At 49.8% G+C, this 12,095-nt stretch overlaps 2 protein-coding genes across 27 annotated transcripts in view; one reads left to right on the top strand and one right to left on the bottom strand.

Moving 5' to 3' along the window:
- The window catches only part of LOC143214383 (TOX high mobility group box family member 4-B), a 32,458-nt gene extending 28,044 nt beyond the window's left edge, over positions 1–4,414 (top strand). For 5 of the 6 annotated variants that reach the window (XM_076435394.1, XM_076435391.1, XM_076435396.1 and 2 more), the window contains 6 exons: positions 72–420; positions 486–598; positions 807–942; positions 1,025–1,432; positions 1,577–1,696; positions 1,883–4,414. In XM_076435394.1, coding sequence (XP_076291509.1) covers positions 72–420; positions 486–598; positions 807–942; positions 1,025–1,432; positions 1,577–1,696; positions 1,883–2,224 — 1,468 coding nt within the window. In that variant the 3' untranslated portion in view covers positions 2,225–4,414. The remainder of the gene's footprint in view (positions 1–71; positions 421–485; positions 599–806; positions 943–1,024; positions 1,433–1,576; positions 1,697–1,882) is intronic. The other variant, XM_076435392.1, reaches the window with a different exon arrangement.
- The window catches only part of Hdac4 (histone deacetylase 4), a 42,049-nt gene continuing 34,248 nt past the window's right edge, over positions 4,295–12,095 (bottom strand). For 18 of the 21 annotated variants that reach the window (XM_076435367.1, XM_076435377.1, XM_076435366.1 and 15 more), the window contains 9 exons: positions 11,783–11,883; positions 11,458–11,598; positions 10,715–11,027; positions 9,970–10,467; positions 9,620–9,889; positions 9,104–9,450; positions 8,163–8,717; positions 7,855–7,994; positions 4,295–7,328 (listed from right to left, as the gene is read on the bottom strand). In XM_076435367.1, coding sequence (XP_076291482.1) covers positions 7,265–7,328; positions 7,855–7,994; positions 8,163–8,717; positions 9,104–9,450; positions 9,620–9,889; positions 9,970–10,467; positions 10,715–11,027; positions 11,458–11,598; positions 11,783–11,883 — 2,429 coding nt within the window. In that variant the 3' untranslated portion in view covers positions 4,295–7,264. The remainder of the gene's footprint in view (positions 7,329–7,854; positions 7,995–8,162; positions 8,718–9,103; positions 9,451–9,619; positions 9,890–9,969; positions 10,468–10,714; positions 11,028–11,457; positions 11,599–11,782; positions 11,884–12,095) is intronic. The other 3 variants (XM_076435380.1, XM_076435361.1, XM_076435379.1) reach the window with 1 other exon arrangement.

Genomic DNA, 12,095 nt, shown 5'->3' with positions numbered 1-12,095 from the left:
AACACCCCAGTGCCTGGCAACTTTGTACAGTAATTTCGACGACGGGAATTTTGAATTTCTTCTCGTTTCAGCTCCAGCTATAGTAGTCCGCCAGGCTCGTACGGGCCGATGAGTTCTCCGCGTCAGCAGCACGGAAATCAGCAGATGATGTTGTTGCAACAACAACAACAACAGCAGCAGCAGCAGCAACAACAACAACAACAACAACAGCAGCAGCAGCAGCAGCAAGCACAGATGCAACAGCATATGCAGTATATGCAAACTCAGCAACAGCAGATGCAACAGCAACAGCAGCAGATGCAGTACAGGAGTCCCACTGGGGGTAGTCCGCCCACTATACAGTCGAGCAACGTGCCTGAGCCGAACAACAACACGACCACCAGCGAGGACAGCGACGACAGCACGCCACATTCTGGAATGGTAAGCACGCCGACGAGACGATTCGCGAATCATTCGTACACGATTGGTAACATCGATTCCTTCAGGTCACAGGGATAAAGCGACCGTCGCCGGAGCCAGCTGACGTCGGCGCGAAGAACCAGAGGAAGCCCAAGTCGCAGAAAAAGAAGAAAAAGAGGGATCCGAACGAGCCACAAAAGCGAGTATCGTTTTTTAGTAAACCCGCAGAACAGCTTCCTGTCTTCCAATGATTTTTGGACGCACAAGTACAGACAGAATTCTATAAAGAATAAGAAAAATTTATAACATATCCAAAAGTCGTCGAAATCGGGAGTAGCTGTTCTGCAGTTTTATCCATCCTGTTCCTCCAAGCAGACTCTACAATGACCGATATATTTCTGTTTTAGACCAGTGTCGGCGTACGCTCTGTTCTTCAGGGACACGCAGGCTGCGATAAAGGGTAAAAACGCGACCGCGAGTTTCGGCGAGGTGTCGAAGATAGTTGCCTCGATGTGGGATGCTTTGGACAGCGAACATAAGAACGTGAGTGTCCCTTATGCCGCTATCGATGCGTGTACTGCCTGTCGTTTCTTCCATCTTCTTAGTCCTTGACGTTTTATTTTAGGTTTACAAGAAAAAGACCGAAGCGGCGAAGAAGGAGTACTTGCAAGCTCTGGCGGCGTACAGAGCGTCTCTCGTTAGCAAAGGCGCGGCTGAGAACGAGCAGCCGCAACAGGCGTCCCCTCAACAACAACAGCAGCAACAGCAACAACAACAACAGCAACAACAGCAGCAAGTTCAGTACGCCACGTACGGAAACTACACGGGAAGTGGGACTCCCGTGAGCGTTTCGTATCAGGTGTATAGCCCGCAACCTCAACCACCGTCTCCTCAGCAACAGCACGCGCATCCGCATTCGCATCAGCATCAACACCAGCACCATCATCCGCATCCCCAGCAACAGATGCAGATGAAAAAGTCGGCTCATCATTTGAACATGACGGGGAACCCACAACAGCAACAGTCGCAGCAGGTAACTCATCTTTGGTCTCTCGCTTATCGGCGTAAATTCGAAGCACCTGCCCTTCTTCGCTGTATTTAGGACAGTGCCATAAAATATTATCAATATGGATAATCATAATTGCATTTTGGATTATCAACTATTCTCCATGTTCAGGGTATGATGAACACTGCGATGGTGTCGACGCACATTGGCCAGCAACCGCAACAGCCACAGTCGCAGTCGCAGCAGCAGCAGCACATGCAACAGCAGGTCTCCCAGCAACAATACATGCAGGTGAGCATTGACAGTCGATAACTAGACTGCGGTAGCTGTAACTTGAAACAACAGAAAAATTGTTTAAAGAATTAAGGAGTCTCAATACATTACTTTCGACTAACTCAAATCATTAGACATTTCCAAGTATCTCTTGCTTTTTTACAATTCTCTTCGAGACTAACACGGTGTATCGGTGCACGTCAGCAGGTGCAACAGCAGCAAGTGCAACAGGTTCAAGTGCAACACCAGTCGCAGCATCATCACCAACACCAGCAGCAACAGATGTTGCACGCGAGCCCTCCCAAAGGAGATTCACTGTCGAGTCCTTCTCCAGCTGGTAGCACGGGACAGGCGACCATAACCGGTCAGCGACCAGCGTCGAACGCGTGCATCAGGCACGGTTGCCCCAATCCCGCGGTTGCGAACAGCGAATGGGAGGACGAGTATTGCAGCAACGAATGCGTGGTCAGCCATTGCAAGGACGTGTTCACCACGTGGGTCACGTCGAATCAAAATCTACAACAGAACTTTTCCACCGTCAAATAAGATAACGTAGGATCTTGAAACGTGCGATTATCTGAACGCGTTCGACCGTCGTCGTCGTCGTCCGTTCGTTCGATCGTTCGTTCATTCATTCGTATTCGGTACGAATATACCTGATCTAAAGCGTGTACATAAATTGACAAAGAGAATCGCGTAGGATCGAGCAATCTAAAAACCGATGACGTAAAACACTCGGCTGGTGCGTGCAAGTGCGTATGCGCGGCGCGGCACCAGTCGTTTATTGTTCGTAGCTCTATATGTGCAAAACGCGAGAAGACAGTTCTGTTATCGCGGAAGAGTATTATGAAATCGCCAAAGTAGCCGATCGAATCGAACCGTAGTTCCGAAGCGTCGACGTCGTCCTCTTCTCCCTCCCCCCTGTTCTGTTTGAGATTCCCGCGCGTCAGAAACAAGAAAGAACGGCAAATCGAGTGTAAGGAAAATGCATTTGTTTCTTGTAACGTTCCGTTAGGCAATCGTTTTAGGGATTACGTGTCAACGTAGAAGCACGGTACGCGATCCTCGCGCATCACTTGACGCGCACTCGGTTTCAATGTTCTTTCGCAAGTCTAAGCGCGTCTTCATCTCTGACCGTTTCTGATAACGTCCGAGAACCGTGCCCTGATGTCGGATATCTAGCGAAGACTCGCACGGCAACGAGCAATTTATTTTTGTATAATTATACGAATAATCGGTGGAACTATAGCAATACGAAAAGGATATCGGTAAAAGCTGTGAGGTAAAATCCTCTCGCCGGGTTTATCCTCGTCGACGACGGACGACTTAGGTGCGTAGAATTTTGCCGAATATTTCCGCGCGCGCGCTCGCGCGCTTTGGATTCAATTTCACGCGAGATTATGCGAAGAAGATCACGAAGAAGATGCGATACGTGGAAAAACATCTGCCCGTGTTTCCCCCGCGTATTAATCCTTGTCACCACCACTACCCCATTGTCGGCGGCGATTCTACGCTCTCTGATAGCTGATTCTAGACAAACGATAAATAATAATGCCAAGGAGATCCGTGAACTCTGCGTGCCGGTGTTTCTATCGATGATGCAAGCAAGCATTTTTGACAACCGTTTTTTAGTTTCTTTTTCTCGAGTATCCTCTTGTACATAGACAAAAGAAAATATTCCATAGATTTTCAAAGCTCCACGATGTAAACATAATCGGTAGTGTACCATACTATGATAAACATCCCTCGATATATCGTAAAAGAAATGTATGAAATATATGAATACAAAACAGGAAACCAATGCGACGCGAGTGTACACAAGTACGTACGGTCTGTGCATGTATACGTATAGGCGATTCGCTATTGTATGTACGTATGTATAGATGTACACCGTGACAGCGTAGCTATCGCCATACACGTAAAAAAAAACAAAGAAAGAAAGGGAGAGAGAGAAAGAGAGACACACACCACACACTGACACACACATACACACACGCATCCACTCGGCGAGCTGAATCGGACGAACGCGTAGATAAACCGAAATCGAAGCAGGAAAACCAACTCTAAAAAGTTGTCGCGTCGTCGGCCACGTTGCGGAAGATTCTTCCCATGTTAGTCTTAATGGCGTCGATACGTATACGGAGAGAGAGAGACGAGTGAAACTGAAGAAAAGCAGGAGAAAAAGACGTAAAACAGAGCGAAAGAATGTAAGAAAAATGGAAATAAATCTAGAAAAGCTCGAATTACTTATCGTAGTGCTAGCACTTTGCGCCGAACGTATGCATACACGCATGCATATATGGGTATGGGTGTAGGTGTGTAGGTGCGTGCGTGCGAGCGTGCGTCCGCGTGTATGTATGTATATGTACAATGGTGATTCGAAAAAAAAACGAGTTGATTTGAATTCCTGTTGATTTCTGTACAAAAAGATACGATTAAACGAATGTCAGTGTGGAATATGCGTAACGCTTATCGGGGAGTTTTGCGCGCTCGTGTGCGATACACCGTCACACAGTGGAGGGACATAGGGAGAGAGGTGCAGCCGAACACTCTCATTCTCCCTGTCCTGGGATACGGGGGGTCAAGAGACACTGCAAAGCGTCGGTAACGTATATGTAACACAATGACTATACCTTTTATTTAAAGTTATTTTACGAGGTACATTTATATACATAAAAAATGTATGATTAATACGTTTAAGCTTACGCAATATAGACATTCGTACACGTGCAATAACGTAATCGTAACATTTGTTTATCATCAACTTTAGCTTCTTATTCTGGTTTCGATGCGAGTCCACGAATATACATCTAACTGTATCGATTTTCTACGAACGATACCGGAATGTTGCAAGTTTCTTTGCCCGAAACTTATAAAACTCTCGTAAATTGTCAACAATTTATAAAGGTCCGTCGCACGCGAAATGGAACAAGTGGCAACGAAAAGTTTGGTCGAGCCGAGCCGATAACATCGCCTAAGAGACGAGGGTGGAACGGGTCGAGGAGAAGATAGAGGAGAGAACGCTGCCGAGCTGTGGACATAATATCTTCACGGACGAGCACACGGTGTCCCGTCGTTGTTCGTTGATGCAGCCAGGTTTTAGGGAGATTCGAGGAGCGAATGGGAAAACTCGGAGGAAGGGTTCGTCGTCTTAAGCTCGCGACAAGAGTCGACCAAAAAATTGTTTCGCGCGCTTGATAATTCCATGATTTTTTGGTAAAAACACGAGACGACACGCGACGAACGCTTGAGATTCTTCACGGACAAAGCTTCGAGAGCGCGTCCGAACGCATGGCGTTCGTTCTCCTTGTACTCCGATGTGCCTTTAACCACGCGAGGCTCTTTTTTTTCTATTTCTATTTCATCCGCGTGGATACACAATCGTGCAGGTACGTTACTCGCAACGTACGTCGCTTGTTCGCGTGTCTCTCTTTCTCTCTGTGCTTTTCTTTTTCGTGTTTTTCATCAAATGCACGACACAAAAATAAATGCTCCTATTTCAATTACATATCCGTCATTCTCTCTCACAGCCATTCGCGCGCACACTCATACACGGACACACGCTCTTGTACATACACGCGATACGCACGCACGCGCACAGACAACAAACGCGCGCGCGTCAAATTTTCAACAGTTTTTTTTCTTTTTGTTGCGTAGTACTCTCTTGCATACGGATTACAGCATGCATACAGAGGCGCACGCACTCGCACGCGTATCATTAATAATTAAACATAGCTCGTTAAATTTCTTCTGTTTTTTTTTACAAAATATCACAAAAATCACACCAGCCTTTGTTCACGATAAAAACAACCAAATGTTGCTATTCCGTTCGAGGGAAATAGAATCGCTGCATTCGCGCGACACGCTGTGCCGTTTCTCGCTCGATTGACCAGTTGGTTAGTGGTAGTAACTATATCCGCTGGTCAAGGAGGGTCGAGGGAGCCTGGCAGTGGGATGTTCGAAGGGGCAAAAGACGATCCAGACTCGGTGTACCACTTGATGGTCAGGTGTACCTGATCAGGAAAAGGCTCTGAGGATTAGGAGTACAATATGCGCAGCTCGCTCGTGGAGCTGGAAAAAAATCCTGGCCTCAGCGGCCCTCCTGCTGTAGGCCAGAGTACGGCTGCGACGAAGCCTACTGGACCCGCCCACCCGGCGGGCTCAGCTACTAGGGACAAGGAGGTATATCAAATACAGCCTTCGCAAGATCCCACGCCAAAAATTGGGACTACCTTAAAAAAGGCGAGCATAGACCACAGGAGTGCCTTGGACGCATCATAGGCACCATTAGCGAGGGTAAGGAGTCTGAGGCGGTGAAGTGCGAGGAGTAATCCCCGGAGGGGATTGGAACCCTGAACTTTGCAGGGAAAAGCTAGACCTGGGCTGTCCAACGTCTTCCCCGTCGCTGCTTTACGTGCCTACTCCTAGTCATCCGGCTCCCCCACTAATTGATACATTTGCCGTATTCGGGAGAGAAAGAGAGAGAATAAAACAGGTTTTGGTTATTGTTAAGGCTCTTGAATGCAAGCCGTGTCCTAGAAGAATAAAATAAAAATTATCTGCACTAATTGTGAGAAATAGAAATAAAACTCTTTCTCCGCCCAATAATTTTAATACATTGGAAATAATATATTGATCATTTTAAATATCCACTATCCAAAATTTGTCCATAAATTTATAAAATCCACAGTCTAGTCATCAGTGTGTCTTTGACCCTCTGATGAAGCTAGTTCTAACGTTTGCGAAACGTTAAAAATTTACATCGAGAAGCTTTAACAATGGAGGACTGACAAAGAGCTATTAGAAGCTAAAAGCTGTCTACGAGCAACTTGTTGGGCAGCCCTGAGCTAGACTAACTGCGTCAGGAGATTGCGAAGGAGTACGAAAACCACGGTTGTGGGTAAAAAGAAGCGTGGGAGGCACCGTACACCGATTTCCTGGAGAGTCTTAACAAGTAAAAGGTGTCCCAGCATACCCTGCGAGGGCTATTGCTGTTTCTGCCTGTGGGTGTGTTTGAGGACGGCGTATATTTACTTATACGAGTCCAATCGGCCGGGCGAAATAAGCGTATGACGATGCGGACGTGGAATCGCGGGCAACGCAACGGAGAAGAAGAAAACGTTCGAGGTGGCCCTAACGCTACTGTCTTTTAAACGAGAAATCGTAGTAGTCGTCGATTGCGACTTCGTAACGAGGGGGATAGAGATCGCGTGCGCGCTTCCAGCGTTTCCGGTCGGTTCGTCGAGGATCCTCTCAGATGAACAAGAAAGAAAAAACTACCTACCGATCGAGTCGACGTTTCACGGTCGACGTCGCGGAGGAGACTCCTCGCGAACAGGTGGGATTTTTGAACGGCGGCGCGGAGAAAGGTGTCTACACAGTTTCGGACGAATATTCATATTCAACCGGCCTGCGTTACGTCGGATGGATGCAAACGGATGGAGATGATGCCGCGCGGTCGCTCGTGGGCACGCGAAAAACGCAACAATGTCGCATAATATCGCGTCACGCCGCGTACAAGGGGAAACGGCGCTCGACGGAGAAGATTTGTCGGCTGGAGGATGATTACTCCAGTCGGCTATGGGTTCATTTGCCGTCGTCCTGTTCCATGGGCTCCTCGGAGACTTCGCGGGAATGTTCTGGGGTGGTCCTGCAAGAAGCACAATGTATAAAGGACCTAATAAAGGGTCTTCCAATAAGAGCGATAGATCTTTCAATTGTGTCACAGCCGCCATATTCGTAATTCAAGTGTTAGTGTCACATGTTATTTGTACTCAGTAATATGTACTCGGAAAATCAACATGGATAGATACTAAGTTGCTCAACGCATTGAAATTATTAAAATTTATCGCTTTATTGAAATCGAAATTTAACGATAGGATTATATCGAGAAATGCGGTTGTCAATTGGCGTCCAAGATCTTGCGACTTGACGCTATTAGACTTTTTCTTGTGGGCTATGTTAATTCTCTTGTTTATTCCAATAAACCACAAACTGTTAATGATCTTAAAGCAAATATAATTCGTGTTTTCTCTATATTATACTTTCAAATAAATCAGTGGGTACTAGATTATCTTCCGTATTTTTCGTTTTATTTTAATTCAAAGTTCTATCGTTCTTATTGAAAGACCCTATACTTCTTCGTATGATCGGTGTCTTCGAGACGGTAGACTCACGTTAAATTGGTAGGCTGCTGCATCGATAGAGAGGCCATCGCGGAGACCGTCTCCGTTTCGTCGCGCTCCTTCTGGCCGGCTTCGATCGCGCTCATCGTCACCGTGTGGGCGTTCACCTTAACGCAAGGCCAGTGCAACATCTGCATCGTGAGAGACAGCGACATAAGAATAAGAAGAGAGACAGAAACGTGTTGACAAGGTAGAATGAAATGTGTTAGACAAGGCTACGATGAAGAACCGTTTCGAAGGGAATACTGAAAGGTCGAAGGGGAAAAAATGGTGCAGTAGAAGAAGGCGAGCGATCGTACCTGGACGGCGATAGTTTTCTGGAGCGTGTCGATCGCGTTTTGGCAAGGGATCCTGGTGAGCTCCTCTTCCCGGAGTTGGCTGGGTTCGTCGCCGAGTAACGCGCGTACGCATTCCTGCGCGGAATCGCAAATGGCGGCGAGGTCGTAGCCGCCCTCCAGGGCGAGGACGACCTTGCCGTCCGCCAGACCAAGCAACTGTTGCGTCATCTTGCCGAAACAAGCGGGGCTGACCTTGTAGCCGCCTAGGGGCGCAGCGTGGCCGACGGCCGCATCGAATCCGGCCGAGACGAGCACTATGCTCGGGTCGAACGCCTTCGCGATCGGCATCACGACCGTGCGGAACGCGGCGAGATACTCGGCGTCCCCCATCGGCGGGTTCAGGCCGCCGGACCAGGCGACGTTCACGTTGCAGCCGAGTCCCTCGCCGGCGCCGCACTCGGTCGACCCGCCGGTCCCCGGGAAGAAGTTACCTTCGTCGTGCCTGTGTATCGACAGGTACAAAACTCGCGGATCGTCGTAGAACATCTGCTGCGTTCCGTTCCCATGGTGGACGTCCTACGGTACAGAGAGAGAGAAAGACAAAAACACGGGCCGCGCTATCTTCGACGAGGAGGCCGTTGCCATATCGTATCACAGAATAGAATATAAAATAGAGAATAAAAGAAAACAGAACAGAATAGAATAAAATAGAAAATTCCGATAGAATCCGATCTGAGACGATACGAATCTGTATTTCCGAGTCGATAAGGCGGTCTCGTGCGAGCCGAGGGACTGCCGAGGGACCGACGAGGGACCGACGACGACACCGATCACCACCGGATGATACCCGAGTGGCGGCTGGTAGTGTTCTCTAGGTCCCCCGTCACCCGTCACCGGTGGCACGGAACGCGCCCAATTCGCCGAATCTTTTTCGAGAGTCGAGAATCGAGAGCTTGCCTTACCCAATCCAATATCATGATTTTCCGAACGTCAAGCTTTTGCTGGAGCAACCTCGCGGCGATTGCGACCGAATTGAAGAAGCAGAAACCCATAGCCTGATTGGTTTCGGCGTGGTGTCCCGGTGGTCGCACGACCGCGAAGCCGTTCTTAATGTCGCCCATCACCGTTTTGAAGGCCAGGTCGACCACGCAGCCTACTGCCATTCTGGCGGCCGGCGCGGTATTCAGTTCGTTCCACGTCGTGTCCGAATCGACGCCCACTCCGCCGCAAGGCAACCGAACGAAATTCTTGATCGGCAGTTGAGAGAGCTTCGAGACGTCCAACTTTTGTCGATTCATCGGATTCGTCCCTGTGCGAAGCACAATTTATTCCCTGTCCGTGCGTCGCCATCGAAGGCAACGGGCTCGCAACGAAAACCGGGAGGCAAGGGATTAACAGGACTTAACGGGTACCAAGGACGGAAACCGGGGAGGAGGAAGAGTCCAACGACAAAAGAGATTCGCTCGCGAATAACTCACCAAAGAGAAGCGCGTGCGCCTCGCTGTGGCACGTCTGTATCTCCTCGAGGGTGGCCTTTCGCGATCTGATCCGATCGCATCTCTGAAGCAGACCGGTCTCCGAGAGTCGCGCCCAGACGCTCTGCAGTCGGCCACCGTGCTCCGGGTGACCGCGCACCGTTTCCCCGCACACGCACGCGTGTTTCAACATTAACGGGTCGTAGGCCAATCCGGTGGTGGGTCGATGGGAGGAAGATCGCGTGAATAGATCCGCGCCTCCCGACTGGGGACCTACGGACGCACCAAATTTTTCCATTTAGTCATTCTACCAAAAAAGGAAACACATCGAACGTTCTCACTCCGAATCTTACCCAAGTGAACCAACGGACTCGAGAGCGCCCTGGACAAGGGTCTGGCGCACGATTGACTGCTCTTGCCCGTGCCCGATCCTCCACCTCCTCCACCTCCACCTCCACTCCCGCTGCTGTTCCCGCTGTAGGCCGTGGACTCGTTCGAGATCTGAAGCGTATGCCTCATCATCAGGTCCCTCTGCTGCTGGAGAAACTGTTCGCGGTCTCGCTGCTGCTTGGAGATCTCGCTTTCCTCCTGCAGATCCTTCTTCCCACCCGTCAAGTCGATCACTTCAGATTCCTCGGATTCTGGCGCCTCGTCCAGCTGATTCGCCTGACCCCGGGATCCAACTCGCGTCAACACCGTCTGACGGATTTGCTGTTTCAGGTAGTTGTGCGCTTGCTGCTGGTCGTGCAGCTGCTTCTCCGCCAGGTACTCCTCGTAGTGGGTCTGCGGCGCCATCATGCCACCCTGCAGCATAGGGTGGCCCAACGGCAACGGCGCCGACTGTGTTCTACCTACGGATACGAATGATAAACCAGTGTGAATTATGATTGTCGTATTTTTCGGAAGGGGCAAGAAAGGTTGCACGCGCGGGGATGACTGCCGAGACGCGCGTCCCTCTGATCCCCACTTATCCTTTGGTAGGCAGCGGTGCCTTAGCAACCCTCTCAAAATGTGTGCCATCAAGGCAACACTGTAGATTCGCCACGCGTCTCGAGCACTCGCCGGCTCCGGGTTGCCAGTAACAAAGAGAGAACATACTACCTAAAGGCCGGTGACCAGCCTTTTGCAGTCTCGCGTGCGCTACTTGCGTGTCCGTGATCGGCGACGCAGCCGCGCCGCCATGGTACACCGCGGCGGACGGGTGTTGCCTGTTGGTTACCGTCGGGTGCTCTAAATTCTGCATCTGCTTGTGCACGTAGCCGGAATTCGCCGATTCGCCCTCGATCACTGTCAGCGACGGGTAGAACGGCAACGTGCCCGGTAGCATCTGCCCTGTTAACGGCATTCCCAGCCTCGCCGTGAACGCTGCCCTCACCTCCGCTTCGGAGACGGTCGCCAACTTGGTGCCGGTCTGAACAACGAGAAAACCGTACCTCCTTAGCATCTCGTCAACCAACGTACCGACTCAAGTGGACATTATTAGGCTATTACATATGAAATGCCCGACTTTAGAATGCAAATTTAATGAAGCTTTTTGATCTGGAAAAGAAGGGGGCAGTCTCGCAGATTGCATGAGTGCGGGATGCGCCTCTTATTTCTCGATATTGATCTTTTATCTAGCGCTTTTGACTACTGAAAAACCTCATCTTCGCATTATCGAGAAATGACAAGGCACATCCCGCAGCTTTGCAATCTTGGAAACGTGAGTCTACTCCCTTAAGGTTCTTACGATCCGGATATTCGATTTTTAGATTACTCATTATAACGGATTGAGATCGAATCCTAATAATACAATGAGCACAAGGTTTTAAGGACCCTAAGCCGGTTTTAAGAGCACTGACCGTGTTGCCACCGGACGGAACGTGAGGTCTACCCAAGGAAATGTTTGGCATGGACGGCGAGCTGAATAGCGAGAGGTCCGAGAGGCTGCCTTGCTGACTGCCGCTGGTCAGAGGTCCTCCGTACGGGGTGTTTTCGCTTTCCTACAAACAAACAAAAGAGCAGTGTTATCGCGCCTTGGAGGATGAACTACGTGGGCAAGGGAACGGGGCCGAACAAGCCTGGTCAACTGATCACTGCTGATTGCCAGACAAAGTCTTTACGCTTCCCATTCTACTGGCAATTAGTTGCTTAGACCTGGGGCAGAGTGTTCAGGTGTAAACTCACTTCTTGAATGGCCGCCGAGTTCCCTCCAGCGGTTGGACTCGCCTGCGAGTTGCCCACGGTCGGCGGTGAGTTAGGCCCAGACTCCGGATTGCTGCTAGAATCTGCAAAAGGTTTGGTCAGAGAGCAGCGGCGAGACTGTCGAAGCGCGTGCCTTGCCGCGTGCCGCGTGCGAGATCATTCTCTCCAAATTCGAATCCGCAAGCTCCGAATTCGAGTTTGAAATCGCGCGAGGATGCGCCGCGTGGCGTTTGCCAAAACGAGCGACGTCTAAAGATCGATTTATACTATCCGCGCAGGCTCACAATTCTGAAAT

Source organism: Lasioglossum baleicum, chromosome 12, assembly GCF_051020765.1.
Source record: "Lasioglossum baleicum chromosome 12, iyLasBale1, whole genome shotgun sequence".
Classification (NCBI taxonomy): Eukaryota; Metazoa; Arthropoda; class Insecta; order Hymenoptera; family Halictidae; genus Lasioglossum; species Lasioglossum baleicum.
The sequence above is the reverse complement of the archived record's forward strand: the minus strand, read 5'-3'. Positions and strand labels throughout refer to the sequence as shown.